At 39.8% G+C, this 15,265-nt stretch overlaps 2 protein-coding genes across 2 annotated transcripts; both read right to left on the minus strand.

The window, feature by feature from the left end:
• Positions 1-146: 146 nt before the first annotated feature.
• Positions 147-13,694, minus strand: LOC109428266 (PI-PLC X domain-containing protein 3). Its single transcript, XM_019703999.3, has 3 exons — positions 13,366-13,694; positions 2,600-2,965; positions 147-1,081 (listed from the first exon to the last, which is right to left on the minus strand). Exons 2-3 carry the CDS (start codon positions 2,854-2,856, stop codon positions 349-351), a joined length of 990 nt encoding a protein of 329 aa, XP_019559544.1. The 5' UTR covers positions 2,857-2,965; positions 13,366-13,694; the 3' UTR covers positions 147-348.
• LOC109428263 (paramyosin) lies at positions 3,440-5,574 on the minus strand. Its single transcript, XM_019703992.3, has one exon. The coding sequence runs from the start codon at positions 5,366-5,368 to the stop codon at positions 3,488-3,490; it is 1,881 nt and encodes a 626-aa protein (XP_019559537.3). The 5' UTR covers positions 5,369-5,574; the 3' UTR covers positions 3,440-3,487.
• Positions 13,695-15,265: the final 1,571 nt, after the last annotated feature.

The raw sequence follows: 15,265 nt of genomic DNA on the forward strand, positions 1-15,265 counted from the left end.
AATGGAGAAAGATTGATATGTGATGGCAATATAGTGCCACTGCATAAAAAAGGGTTGACGGAAGTTTTAAGGAAAACATACTGAAAAGAGAAAAGTTCAGGTCAAACGATTTTCAAACTTTGAGAAAAAAATCATAAGAAAAAGAATTCTTTATGAAAGAAAATTTGAATTATCCTAATCAGTAACCCCAAAAGAATCTCCCGTGAGTAAGTTTTCTAGACGTGAAAATCCCTATCTAGATCAGTTCAGTGTTTCCTAATGTATGAAGTAGTACCAATAGTTTGTTCAATACATACTTAATAGCTACATGTAAACATGTCGGTGAGTTTAGTACCTAATTAGACTACTTTATATACTTTTCTTAGATGGAGAGCTTTGCGCGCTACTATTCTGATCCAGTATTTTCCGGTTGAGACCTACGACAATCTTGCAAAAGTTACTCTCTTGAATATCGATAAAATCCGCCAGGAATACGTTTGACTTTGGTCTGTCATCGACACCGAAAGGGCCAGGGGTTTGCGATTTGATCCAATCCGAAAGTTTCTTGTCCACTTCCTTGGCGCACGTTGCGCGTAACGAAGACATAAATCTAGGAACTATGTATCGAACGCTGGGCGTCAAGACGCACTGTGACACGAAGCCGGCATCTGGATTACGTTGAGTTAAGCTTTCATCCAGATACTGCCTTAGTTGTTTCACATTGACCTCATTTGGCCACGGAGTTGGCCAGTCTTGACTCAACCAGAAGCGATCATTAACGCAAGCATCACTCCGATAAACGATAAGTATCTGCTGGCCATTGCCCGTTGCTGATTCCAGCGTACAATCCTTGAGCTGATTCACGTTGCGGGAGTAGATTTTCTTATCAAAAATTCTGTTCAACTCTGCCGAGAGGACGCAGTGATCTGTCGGATTGAAAAGGTAGAAGTGTTGGCAATCTAGTACGATAAATTCGCGTGGATGGGTTCGGAGAAATTCCTTCAACTGTTCTAGGGGTTCCGTTACTTCCTCGCAGAAAAGTCCGTGCACGAAGTAGAACTTGTTTTCCGGCCTTTTCATGCAAATCCTCAGATCGAAATATCTGTGACATTTTCAAATAGACATATTTACTGTGATTATTATTTCAAATTCAATGTGGTTGTTTAAAATTATAAAGAATAATATTTTTCACATTTTACTGTAGGATAATTAACTGAATTCGGAAAAAACAGCAAATCATAGAAACATTTAAGTTAGGTATTTAAAAAATAGAACAACTGATAATCCTTGAGGACATCTCCTGAAAACATGAACCAATGAACTTAAAACTCTATTAAATTAAATCCCAAAAAATATCTGTTATGAAAAACTGTTTTGTATTACATATTTAAAAGACAGTACCGAGTACCGCCAGAAGCTTGATAAGCGGACTGGCGAGCGCAGCATCAAGAAAAGTTAAAGCAAAACTGGATAAGTTTACTTTATTTTCGCCATCTAGAGTTTACAAATAACGGAGCAATATTTTCAAAATCGGCAAGGATCAAGCTATCTCTTGTTTTTTTTCATTTAAAAATGGTTTCTGTCAAACTGACCAACAATTTTCACTAGGAAAAAAATCAGAATACAGCTTGATTCTTCCTCTAGCTGTGTGTATGCAAACCGACTTTGAATATATAACTCCCTTATTAAAAAAAAACACAAACCAAAAGATGAGGAAATGCATTTAGTTTTGCCTTGGTATTGCTCGAAATCGACCCACAACAAACAATGAGTAGAATGAAATGTGGAAATTGCGAAACTATTAATTGTACGCAGAGAATAACAGCGCCGTATTGTACCGTGCGCAAGTAGTACATACTATGATTATGATCTCATCTAAATGTTATCGGTTAGCGAAATTTGAACCCGCATAAAATTAGGGCACCTTACAGTATTTTTTAAAGGATACAGGTTGGAGTGTCAATTATCCAGGAATGAGAATCTCTACAATCATGGTACTGTCTATTGCTTCCAAAGTAGCGTACGATTCAGTGAATAGAAATCGTCCCAAAGTCGATCCTAGGTTTTGCAGACGATATTGATATCATTAAAATTAGTTGTCGTCCTGCTATTGAAAAGGCATTCGGGAGCGAAGGGAGACAATAAGAATTGGTATCAAAATCAACACTATCAGGACCAAGTACCTACATTGATAGCTGGTAGAAGCGTGCGCCAAATAGTGATGCCTCAAAATATTTCCGAAATATTAGAACAGTAATCAATGTTACACAAGTATTAACAGTAGGTACTAAGTATGTAATACAAAATATTATCATAGTGCTTTTTACAACTTAATTACAAATAGGATCGGAGTGCCACAAGTAATCTCATGTTCCCAAGTTCATCCTATCTTGTTTAAGAGATTATGGCACCGATTGATTCCGTTCTATCTGATTTCATGTGTGGTCACTAACACAAAATACAAAAATAAGGAACGACATAAACAGCGCTTCAATTCTTTGTTTTTCGTGGGATAAAAATGTGAGCCAAACGCTTAATAAAGGAACTAACACCCAATGTATGTACAACAAAAAATGCATGAACCAATAAACAATTCTAAACACATGATATGTGTACTTACCGGATTCCACTCTTCAGCTGCTCCACCACATCATAGCGCTGCGTTATGGCCCAACGTCGCACTACGCATGGAATGAACTTGTTTAACGTTTCAACAACCGGTTCCGCGTCCGGAGCTACCGGGGACTTCCTTTTGATCCCATACGACATGGTATCGTGCGATCCCGGAATGGCCAGATTTATTATTGGGACGGCTCTCAGCTCCGCCGGAAGCTTACCCATCCAGTTTTCCAAGTCTTCGGTGAAATCGGTTGTCATGATTGGGGTTTTATTGAGTCGATCGCTCCGCTTGCCTTATTACGAGTATCAAGTGTTGTTTGGTCCCGCGTCTGTTTGAAATATATTACCTGCCTGCAGGAATATATATCTGCAACGAATAAAGAAAATAGACATACAAAATGTTGACAATCAAAATAACAAAGGGGGGATTAATTCAGCATGCTAGGGCATAAGGTGAACGTTTGCTTACTATCGCCACTTAGTGGTTACGCGGCCAAATACAGCATGATTAGCATTGGTCGTTTACGTTTTCAAGACGATGTATTTGAATGTAATTTGTCTAAGTATTACGTCTGTTTCTCTGTGGTTTATGCCAGCAAGGCCAAATGAGATATGGATTCGAACGAATCAAATACGTTCGAAAGTGCAAACATCCCTTAACAAGTACATGTCTTTTCCAGGACGAGTCGTACATTTATGAAACTCTATTAGGCGATATATTTAATAGGTATATTAAAATTTAAAGAATCCATAATTATAGTAACACAGGGACAAATATTCTACATTCTCGAACATTTTAACTACAAATATGTTAGCGTAACAACAAATAAACGACAACAGATTGATTTCCACAAAGTTTATTGACCCAAAACAATAGATAACGGAACGACTAGGCAAGCGCGCCATATCGTTCATTTTGCAAAAACGTGAGCTGATTACGCAGCGATTGTATCTGGATTTGGGCATCGTTCAAGCTGCCCGATAGCACCCTTATCTGACCTTGCATTTCGCGCAACGCTTCCTCGCGGTTGTTGATAGTGACGGAGGCCGCCGCCCGACACTGGGTCAGTTCCAACTCAAGGCCTTCTATTCTGGTCAGGGCAGTCTTGCGTTCCTCCTGGGCTCGGTCGTTTGTCCTAGCAATCATCTTGGCCGTCTCGGTTCGCGTGTCGTCAATTTCCTTTTGGGCTTCCTCCAACTGAGTGTGCAGTTTTGCGTTTTTCTCCCTTTCAGACTGCAGAGACGCCTGGAGCTGTTCTAGTTCAACTTGAAGCAGATTGTGAGCTTTTTCCAGTTCGGTGTTCTGTGAAGCATGTGCATTGTGCAAACGGTATTCAAGAGACTTGATTTCCTTGGCGGATTTCTTTAGTTCTTCGAGAAGTTTTTCATTTGAATCTTTAAGCTTGGAGACCTTTTCTTCTTCTGCTTCTAGAAGACGAGGAAAGGGCGTCAACTGTCTGAGCTTGTCCTGGAATTTGGCTTTGATTCTTTGAACTTCGATATTGATCTGCTCTTCGATGCGTCGATTTGTAACGTCCATTCTTCCCATCTCCAGCTTTTGTTCTTCCACTTTTTGCTGGGCGGAAAGGTATTTCAAGCGGTATTCATCCAGTTGATCGCCTTGTTCTTTGATGAGAATTTTAAATTCCTCTTGAATGTCCAGTAGCTCCGAGCATCGCTTCTTAAGCACGTCTACTTCAAGCTGTTCAGGTGTTTCGTTACGGCAGGAACAAGATTTGGCCAAACGGTCTGTCAGTTTCTGGCATTCTTCGTTCTTCTTAGAAAATTCTTTCATGAGAATGTTGTATTGATCATCGTCCTGTTTTGACGCCAAAGATGATCTTGGAACTTCACCAGTACTCTTTTGTCCTCCGTTTGACGATGTGAAGAATGTCCGGCAGCCGGCAGACTCCTGACATTCACCGGTCAAAGCAGGGCCTAGTTCTGTCCGGATGACTCCCAGTGCTGCGTCCATCTGTTTCAGATTCTTCTCTAGAGCATCAGTGTTCTCTTTGTAGAATTTTAATCGATTGAAAATGTCGGCTTCGCAGAATTTTGTTTGCTTGGGTGTTTTGTCCAAAATGGCGTTATTGTCCCTCTTTACCTTCATAACGTCAGCCGTGAGTGCTTCAACGCGAGCTTGCAGGATTTCTATTACTCGATCGCGATTCATTAGTTCCTTTTTGATGTTGTCGTCTAGATCGCAAACGTGTTCAACCGACTCCCCATCCACTTGAGCTTTGGACGATAGGGACGACAAAGTAGAATCGAATGAGAAACGTTGATCCGGCATAGGGAGATTTCCTAACATCCAGGGATTACGACAAATATCTTCGAGGGGGTCAGTGCACAGCCGAATCTGCTCCCATCCCGGACTATCTGCCGTTTTCTGTTCCTTGATGAGCCTGTCAACTAAACCTTTTAGCAGCTGGTTTTCCTTGTCCAATCGACTCTTTAGAAAAGCCAGTTCTTCGTGGTTCGCAATCGATTTGGAAGGCATCGATGCCAATTCGCGGATTTTCTTCTTCAACTCCGCTATGAAGTTGTTCTGCTTCGCCACCTGTTGTTTCATCTTTAGAATACGCCGATTATCCGTTTCACGGCTGTGACGAGGTCTGGCACCTCCCGCACCAGATGAGGATGGTTGTTGCTGCTGCTGCCAATCATCGCCGCTGGTTCTTGTTGCGGTCGCTTTCTCAGGAACAGTTAGGGCCAAGCTTTGGATGAGATCCCGGGCGTTCGCGGAACTAAAGGAAATTTGGGAGTTCATTGTTCGGACAATTTAGCTGAAGAGAACTTCGTGATTCCAGACCGTGAAAATAACTGACAAGCGCAAATTTCAAGGCCTACTGCTATATCGCAATTGTAAATTTTCCGTATGCAGAAAATGACGCTAGTCACGTGCTAGGGGTGCTAGGATGTTAGACCAGAGATGGCATGTTCGTAATACCGTAAACGCACCATACTTTGCGCAGTGTGCACCTAGGGCCTAACTTTGCGCACTTTAAAAAAAAAACCGTTAAGCAATATTTTTTTGTAATTGCGTTGCATTTTCCCCTACTTTTCACTCGCGGTTACTATGATAAAACGGCCTACTTTTCTTTGCTAAAACAAAAGTGCCGAAAAGTATTACTTTTCGGCACTCTTAAGAGTGCTGAAAAGTAATACTTTTCGGCACCTTTGCCAAACCCACTTCTCGATCGCTTTCGCGGCTACTGTAGACACAGCTGCTGCTTCTACATCCTCTGGACAGCTCGAATCCGAATGAGGACTATTCTGATTTGGATTAGGACTGCAGGGCAGGTGTAGAAACAGCAGCTGAAGCTACATTTGCTCTTGCCCATGCTGTGAAACGACGACGACGGGCCCTTGAAAATTTCTGACATCTACCCTATCATAGCCTACCTGATCGAACAAAAGCACCACGCTGACGCGCATGAGTGCAGACACGTGGTTCTCTTGATACATGTTCGTGTAGCATGAAAATAATATACTGATTGGGTATTTTTCGCAATTACAAAAAACTTTGTATGCAACTCGTTGCAAAACTCGATTTTTTCAGCACTCGTCCCGGGTAGAGGAAAAGAGCTCAATAATAGCATATTTTGATATTGAGATCAAAATGTGATATGAGTTTGATTGATATAAGAGATAAAAGATCTAAAAATAATTAGGGGATTCACTTAACAGCGTAAACTAATTAAACAGATTAAACGTCGCGATCACCAAGGCAATCTTTGATTATTTCATTCGTAAAACCATGAAACATTTCAAATAAGCAGAAAATCATGGCTTACGCAGCAATTAAATCTGTTTAGTGAGTACCCCTAATATCTAAAATTTACTCCTGGAACATCATCATCAGAGCATATTTAGATCTTGTAAGATCTAACCAATAGCAGCAAGCTATTCGTTTGATCTTGAAATATCAAATTTTGATATTGTTCAGATGTTCCAGGAACATTTTGCAGATATTATTTTCAGATCTTTTATCTCTTATATCAATCAAATCAATATCACGTTTTGATCGTCAGTACTTCACCTCTACCCGGGGTCGTATTTATCCAACGAGGCTTGCCGACTCGTGCTGAAAAAATCATCATTTTGCAACTTGTTGCATAAATAACTATTATGCGAAATGCAAACTTGTTTCCACGGATTACTAGCTGTAGCTAGTGATCGTGGGCATGTGCGAAAAAATATAAATAGGGGGATTAGGGCCATAATGGACACCCTAAGCAAATGAAGTACGTTAGGCCTGTATAACAGAGAAAAACTTATCTACGTTATCTACGTATTTCAATCATTTACATCAGGTAGAATGTCTTTGATGTGAAAAAATAATGAATTGTAAACCTGTGTTTTTTTTAGGGCTAGTAGGAAAGGTACGGGGCGAAATGAGCTCCCTGCATATTTTATGCTACATAGCTAATTTGCCAACGGAGATGAATACCACAGCTCGGCACCAACATTTCAAAAGGGCGTAACTGCTTTTGCAACCAATGCCTTCTCACAGAGCTATGGGTCGTATTTCATGCATCTCACGCAATTCACATCCATTAATCGAAAGAGGAGGATTTTATCTTTCTGTTTGTGCTAGTGGATTGCTCGAGAGGGATGGGATACGCTCCACAGCTTTGTGAGAAGGCATTGGTTGTAAATGCAGTTACGTCCTTTTGAAATGTTGGCGCAGAGATATCTTAGACGAGTTTACAAAACATCAAAGTTAATTAAATAAACATTAGGCTAAAATAATCGGATTGATTCTTTTCAAACTCTCTAAAACGCCTAACAGTATGCAATGCGCGTTCATCCGAATTATAAGAATTTCGCCATATGAGAAACATATTTCAATTTCAATGATACCGTCAGTGTACCAGTAGCCGCTCGTGTTCCAATAGCCGCTCACCGTCTTGAAAATTATGTTTATTGGCATAAATATGCATGATTGTCTTCATCCGTGCATAATTCGGCACGCATATTTTGAGTATCCGTGGAAAAAAGATTGTATTTTTGCAGGGAACTTTGTTTTCTACACTCGTGAGCGGCTATTGGAACACGAGCGGCTACTGGTACACTGAGGGTACTTTGATTATTTAGGAGGAATATAATTGGTACTTTCGAAAAATAGAACAATGACTTGTTCCTTTACACTTAAATTAAAAGTTCAACATGAAAGTCAACGGTGTCGGCAAAAACAGGGGTGTCCATTTCGCTTCGGGTGTCCATTATGCCCCATCTCCCCTATAGAAAAAAATGGCTCAATGGTGCGCTGGTTTTGTTTACGAAGAGATTTGTGCGCTCGAAATCGCGAGTAGGTGCCAAAGTCGGCCATTGTGGTGGCCATTTTGGGATTCTAAAAAGTCTGTCCTTAAACTAGTGGTTATCACCCAAATGCGCAATGTTTGGCACTGCGCAGTTAGGTGCCTACACGATACCACGAACAGTCATGTGATAGTGATACGAGTGTGATACTCGTATCCTAGCTCTTATCATGGTATACACTGTAAAAATGTTCTTACAACTTGAACATACAAAATCAGTGAATCTCATTTCAAGGGAAATCATCCATTACCCGATGCGGTTAGCGCACGGTTATTCAACAAACTATGTTAGGGGCTGTCCATAAACCACGTGGTCATGGGGGGGGTTAAAAAGTCCCAAAAAAATGACCACGTGGTTTATGGACAGCCCCTTAAGAGGGAAGTCGTAAAGGAAATTTCTTTGACTATCTTGGGCATAGATAGAGGAATGAGAGAGTATCTTCATGTTTGCTACTCGATATACATAACATATGCAAAATGATCATAGAGAGAGGAAGCTCTCAGTCAGCTGATATGCCGGCTTCATCCCAGTTGGGATGTTACGCTAAAAGAAGCAGAAAATATGTGTCAAGTCAACAGACCGAACTCGATTATCCAAAGTCGTGTTTTGAAATCCCTTATAACAAATTGCTTGACGGAGACAAAAATGTCATTGATTCGACACAAAAAACAATCATGTTTATTCGGTAAACTAATAAAAAATTAGAAACTAAAATTATTTTTGCATTTTTTCATCGTAATAGGCTGTTTTACCTCACGCAAATCTGCCAAAAAAAGGCCTACTTTCCCACACCAAATTAGCATTGCTGTAATGGTTCATTGCAGCACTGATTTGCGTTGCGTTATGTACCATTTTAGCACTGCGCAGTTTGGTGCCTACAGAGAACTATGAACAGCCATGTGAAAGTGATACGAGTGTGATACTGGTATCCTTATTATTTTTTTTTATCTGTATTTTCGAGATTTTTAGCCCTAGGCTAGTTCATCTCGGGACCCACGCTTTACTTCCCTTCCGAAGGAAGATCTCACATTTTGCGAGTTTGTCGGGAGTGGGATTCGATCCCAGGTCCTCGGCGTGATAGTCAAGAGTTCTAACCATCACACCAGGTCCGCTCGACTGGCTCTTAATCATGGTACATACACACTGTAAAAGTATTCTTACAAGGTTAACTGGAACATACAAAATGAGTGGATCTCATTTCAAGGCCAATCATCCATTACCCGGCAAGCCTCGTTGAATGTACGACTCGTGCTTTAAAAATCTTAATTCTGCACCTTGTTGCGTAAACTATAGTGTTTTACTTCCCATGGTTGCTCTAGAGCACTATCGAATTCGACGAACTCGAGAAAAACGAAATTTTATGAATATGATGCAATACAGTGGCATTTCGGTTTTATCACTAGTCGTTTTAATCACTACTCACCCAAATTCACGGTTTTCATATCAATTTTATCACGATTTTCGTTTCGTTTTTATCACACTTATTCTAAAATATTTCGAAATCAATTTAAAATCCATTTAACATAGCCCAATCCACTTGAATAGTTAAAAATGTGAACTACGGTTCATAACTTTTGCGTATGATCGATTTTGAATAGGAAAATTTACAATTATTTCTCTTTTCGCTAAATTCACGTTTTCGTTTATTTCGCGGTAAAATGCTTTACAGTTTTTACAGTTATGATTGTAATTTCATTATAATAAATATAGGTTAACACAACTGGCAACTGCTTCTTTTAATAGTGCAACAAAATACTATTGAATTCAAACATTTTTTTTTTCGTTGATTTCGAAAAAAATGACCAATGCAATACCTTTTTTCTAACACTTTTTTCGGAAAAGCTTTCTTGGCATAGAAATAGTTGTTCGAAGTCTTGGGAAGGAAAGGGTTAAAAAACTAGCTCAATGGATCAATGAAGCCAACTTTTCTAGCGTTCACCGCATCTAAACAGAGGCGCCACCGTATATGGACATTAACATTGTGACAGCAGTGGAGTTATGTCAAATACACAAGGCTGCGGTGGCGCTATCTGCTCATTTCATAGCGACCGTTTTAGTCATTTTAGTGATCCATTACATATTGATTTCTACATTCATTAACCCTCCGAGTGATCGTGCTGTTGTGTTCTGTACAACACATTGTGGACGCGCCAACTTGGTCAAATTATTAGTGGGGCTAAGCCTGGCTTTTCTGTTTTTTTTTGTATGGGAAAATCTAAAAATCATCTAATGTTAGGGGGGGGGGGGATTGCAAGCAACCTCAGGAGGAGTGCCTGGAGGATCTTCTAGACAAATTCCTGGCAGAATCCCAAGTGGAACTCCTGGAGAAATCCCTAGGGGAATTCTTGAAGAAATCTCTGAATGAATCCATGGCGGAATCGCTGAAGGAATTCTGGGAGGAATCCCTGGAGAAATTTTAGAAGAAATTCCTAGAGGAGTTTCCAGAGAACTGTTTCTGGAGGAATTCTTGGAGGAATTTCTGGAGAAATCGTTGAAGAAATTTCTGGAGGAATGTCTGGAAGAATCATAAGAGGATTCCCTGGAGAAATTTCTGAAGAAATTCCTGGAGGCGTTCCCTGGGGAATTCCTGGAGGAAACCATGGAAATAATCCCGGAGGAATCTCTGGAAGAATTCCAGAATAAATTCCAGAAAGAATTTATGAAAGAATCTATGGGGGAGTTCCTGATTAAATATCTGGAGGAATTGCTGTAGGAATTTTCTAAGGAATTCCTGGAGGTATTCCTGGATCAATACGTGGAGGAATTCCTGAAGAAATACCTGGAAGAATACCTGGAATAATTCCTGGATAAGTTCCGGGTGAAATTCCTGGGGGAATTTCTTAAGGAACCCCTGGAGGATTCCTCAAGAAATCCTTGAAGGAATTCCTAGAAGAATCTCAGATGAAATTCATGCAGGAATCGCTGGAATAATTCGTGGAAAACTCCGGGAGGAATTCCTGGGGAAATTTCTCAAGGAATGCATGAGGATTTTTTGGAAAAATTTCTGGAGAAATTGCCGTAGGTGTTGTGCAGATATTCCTTAAGGAATTCCAGGAGGCTTAGAGCAAACCCAAGAGGAATTCCTGAAGGAGTACCTTGAGGAACTCCTGGAGAAATTCTTGGAGACATGCCTGTAGGAATTCCTGGACGAATCTCTAAAGGAATTCCTGAAGGAATCCCTGTTTAGGCTTCTCCCCTTTTTCAAAAAAGTACTCTGGTTCTCAAGTTCACCCCATATTTTGATTGGCGTCCTAACAGAAGTAACTGGTCAAAATTTCAGTAAAATCCATCAAAATTAAAAGGTGCATTAAATTAATTTAGTGTTTTTCGACAATTTTTGAGCTACAGAAAATGATAACTACACTAAAACTTGTCGAAAATTAATTCTTTCAGCACAAATTAAACACAGAAGATTCCTCCAGGAATTCCTCCTAAATGTGCTCCAGTAGTTGTTCAAGGAAATCCTCCAGGGATTCACCATGTATTGTATAGTATGGTGAAACTTTCAGGAAGAATTCCTGGAAGAATCTCTAGAGATATTGCTAGAGGAATTCCCGGACTAATCCTAAGAACTTCTAGAGGAATCTATGCAGAAATTCCCAGAGGAATCCTGGTGGAATTTCTGGAGGAATCCCTTGTGGAAGAATTCCTGAAGAAACCTAAGGATCGATTTCTGGGGGAATTCTAGGAGGAGCTTCTGAAGAAATACCAGAAGGAAGTACTGAAGAAAATGCTGAAATTCCAGAGGAAATCCTGAAGGAATCCTAAAAAGTGTAAGCAGAGTATCTTTTGCAGCAATTCCTGAAGCAGTTCCTGAAGAAACACCTGGAGAAAGCTTCAAAGCAATCCCAAGAAGAATTCTTAAGGGAATCTCTAAACAGTTCCTGGAAGAATTCTTAGATTAATTCCTGGAAAAGTTTCTGGAAGAATTTCAGGAGGGATTCCCGAAGGAATCCCAAGAAAAGCTCTCGGAGGCAGTTTCAAAATAATCCTGGAAGTTGTCCCGAAAGAATCACAGAAGGAATTCCCAGGTGAATCCCAGGAGGAATCTTGGAGAAATTGGTGAAGAAACCCCATATGAATCCCGGAAGCAATCCCATGAGGAATTCTTTAGGGAATTTCACGAGAGCTTTCTTAGCGAATTCCTGGAAGAATTTCTGTAGGATAAAAATTTGAAGAAATCCATGTCTGCAGTGATTTCTGGACGAATTATTGAAAGAATACTTGGATGAACTCCTAATGGATTTTTTAAGATGTTCCTGTATAATTTTTTAATCATCTCTAGTAAAATTTTCTGAAAGAATTTCATGCAGATATTCCTGCAGATATACTTCGAATAATTCCAAATGGGATTATTGGAGCAGGAGCGGAATTCTGGAGGGATTATATGTAGAAATCCTTGAACAAATCTCTGAAGGAATAACTGCAGAAATACCTTAAAGGATCTCTGGAGAGATTCTGAAGGAAACCTCGAAAGCAGCACTTGAACCATCACTGGAGAAACCTTTAAAGATATTATATGTCAAATTCATAAAGAAATGTCTGGTGGAATCCCTAGATGAATTCTTGAAGGAATCTCAGGAGGAATTCAAGATGGAATCACTGCTGCAAGCAATCAAAAAAAATCATGGAGGAATAATTCAGCAATTATTGCTCATTTGGTTTACGAAACTAGAAACAAATCTTAAACAGTCATTTTGATTCCTCAAAACTGCAATGCATATTCACATATCGGGCGCCCATAAGAAATTCTAAATAAGCCAATGGTTTTACGACTCTGTGTCGAACATTTATATAACGTTAAGACAATGCATTCTGAGGAAAAATAAAAATTTAATATTTTTGAATCGAATGAAAAATCGAATGTAAAAAGAATCGATTCGGTCGATTTTGTGGGGTTTCTACATTGATTCAAAAAATCAAATCGAAACAAAAACATCGATGTTGCGAACATCGATTTAAAATTGCCCAACGCTATTCTAACACGTTTTTTTTTTATTTCAAGGAATTCCTCTTGATACTCTTCCAGAATAAGTTTAGAAAACACAATAACCCAAAACTGTGAAGTAGGGAAGATTTTCTAAATTATTCTATATGTTCAAAAATTTTGATAAAAAATATTCATACAATGGTGCATCTATGAGAACCCCCAGCCCCAAGGCCCTTCCCTCTAGAAAGTGATTACAATCGGGTGAAATCGATACCTAGAAAAACAAAGCCGAGGTAATCTTAAATTTAAGGTCGCCATAATGGAAACATAAATGGCATTTGAATTTCTTAATAATCCTAAAAATCCTTATAATTATTAATGGATCCGGATCCATCGTGGAACACATACAGTTCGTCGAAAATTCTGATGAGGGACGTGCCCCCAGCCCAGGATAAAAAGAAAAAAAAAAACAGATCGGTACAACAGGAACCGTTCACCAGCAATTGACTCACCTTCTCTTCACAGCAGTTTGCTAAAACGATTGCCCTAGATTGCACAGCCCGTCGGGTAACGTGAAGCACTAAATTATATCACATTAGACCGCAAAATTCCGGCGAAATTCCCTAAACTTCCAAAACCACTGCAAAATCGTTCATGGCTGCTGCTTATTTTTGTCAAATTTTTGCAACAAAACGAAACGCGACAGGAGGAGAATGATGCGATACGCACACCACGCAGGCAACCGTGTGCGTACAAGCTGTGTGAGGGATGTTTTGTTTTGGTTTTGTACAAGTTTGTGTTTGTGCAATGAAAGAAAATGCGGTTGCGGAAATTAGGTCAACTATTGTTTAAGTCAACACTGTGTACTAAAATAAAAAAAAACAGAGAGAAACCTTTGGGTTTGAGCCAATATTCTAAATTTCACCAGGTTAGGCCCATCGGGCAAAGTGGTGTTTGTGATATGATAAATTTGAAGTACACTCAGCGAAATAACCTTAAGATTTCCATAAGGCCTAACTTATGAAACGGCCTTTAAATAATTCATAATGATTCGGATGAATTTCATAAGGTCACTCTATGATGTAAAATCGTCTCACAGCTTGGCTTTTATTCATGTTTAGCAACATGGAAATCTCAAGCGTCGGTAGCCGTGTGGATAAAACACGGGCTCGGTGATCCCGACGTCCATGGATCGAATCCAGTCTGCATCATTTAAAGATTTTTTTGTTCTTTTCATAAGTCTATCTTATGAAATTTGTCATAGCAAGCACGATCAATTTTCATAAGGTATTCTTATGTCATCCATAAGAATTAGTTATAGCAAATTTTCATAAGGTATTTCGATGAATTTCGCTAGTTTTTTTCGCTGAGTGTAGTAGTCGTGTCATGTCAACTTCGGCAAGCCGAAATCGCACGAAGTTGCCGAAGGTGACGTCACGTTCCAGAAGCTGCGAACAAATTTTCTGGCGAAAGTGACGTCGCGATCAGCTGATCGGTTTGTTTACATATTTTTATCGACAAATACAGACAAACATATACGTTCACCCGGACCTGTGAATAATTGACATCGGGTTTGAGCAAAATAATAATGGTCCACTGCACGAATTCATGCTGGCCTGCTTACTCACAGAAAACTTGACCACAGACAAACAGACATACTACTCAAATCGGAATCATCGCACGATTTAACGGTCACTTCGAAAATATAATGTGGTTCGGACGTGGGTTCGGACTGTATCAGTAGGTCGGCTCTAGAGGCACGTTCTCCTCCATTCGGGAAATTTGTGCCATTCGTGCCATTTGTGTTCGGACTGTGCTCGCATGTGTCATGGTGGCGCTGCTGTGCCTCAATTTTGCTGAGAAATGAACGCGACGCCGATCAATGTTTACATAAAATGACTCAATCATGAACCTTCATTCATGTTTTGTGAATGAATGACGGCAAGGGGGAGTCGTCACCTGCAAAATTGTTACATCGAGCCGAGGGAAACAACACCTGCAAATGAATGCTTCGGATTGAGCATTATAGAGGGTGCTAGTGAGATGCCAAACGATGTTTTTGAAGCAATTTTCTTCTAAGTAATATGTCTGTTTGTCTGTGACTTGACGTTCACTTAGTCAAATAATCTTAAAATTTCCATAAGGCCCAACTTATGGAACGGCCTTTAAATAATTCATAATGTTTCGAATGAATTTCATAAGGTCGCTCTATGACTTAGAATCGTCTCACAGCTACAGCTTGCTTGGCTTTTATTTATGTTTAGCAAGATGGTATTCCGAAGCGTCAGAAGCCGTGTGGATAAAACACGGACTCGGTGATCTCGACGTTCATGGATTGAATCCAGTCTGCATCATTTTAAGATTATTTTGTTCTTTTCATAAGTCTATCTTAGAAAATTTGTCGTAGCAATC

This window comes from Aedes albopictus, chromosome 2 (assembly GCF_035046485.1).
Source record: "Aedes albopictus strain Foshan chromosome 2, AalbF5, whole genome shotgun sequence".
Taxonomy (NCBI): domain Eukaryota; kingdom Metazoa; phylum Arthropoda; class Insecta; order Diptera; family Culicidae; genus Aedes; species Aedes albopictus.

Bases quoted from the DNA above. Each gene is read 5' to 3' on its own strand.
- LOC109428266 (XM_019703999.3), bottom strand. From the start codon at position 2,856: ATGACAACCGATTTCACCGAAGACTTGGAAAACTGGATGGGTAAGCTT. The intron at 1,082-2,599 runs GTAAGTACACAT...AAAATGTCACAG, and splicing joins CAGCTGAAGAGTGGAATCCG to ATATTTCGATCTGAGGATTT.
- LOC109428263 (XM_019703992.3), bottom strand. From the start codon at position 5,368: ATGAACTCCCAAATTTCCTTTAGTTCCGCGAACGCCCGGGATCTCATC.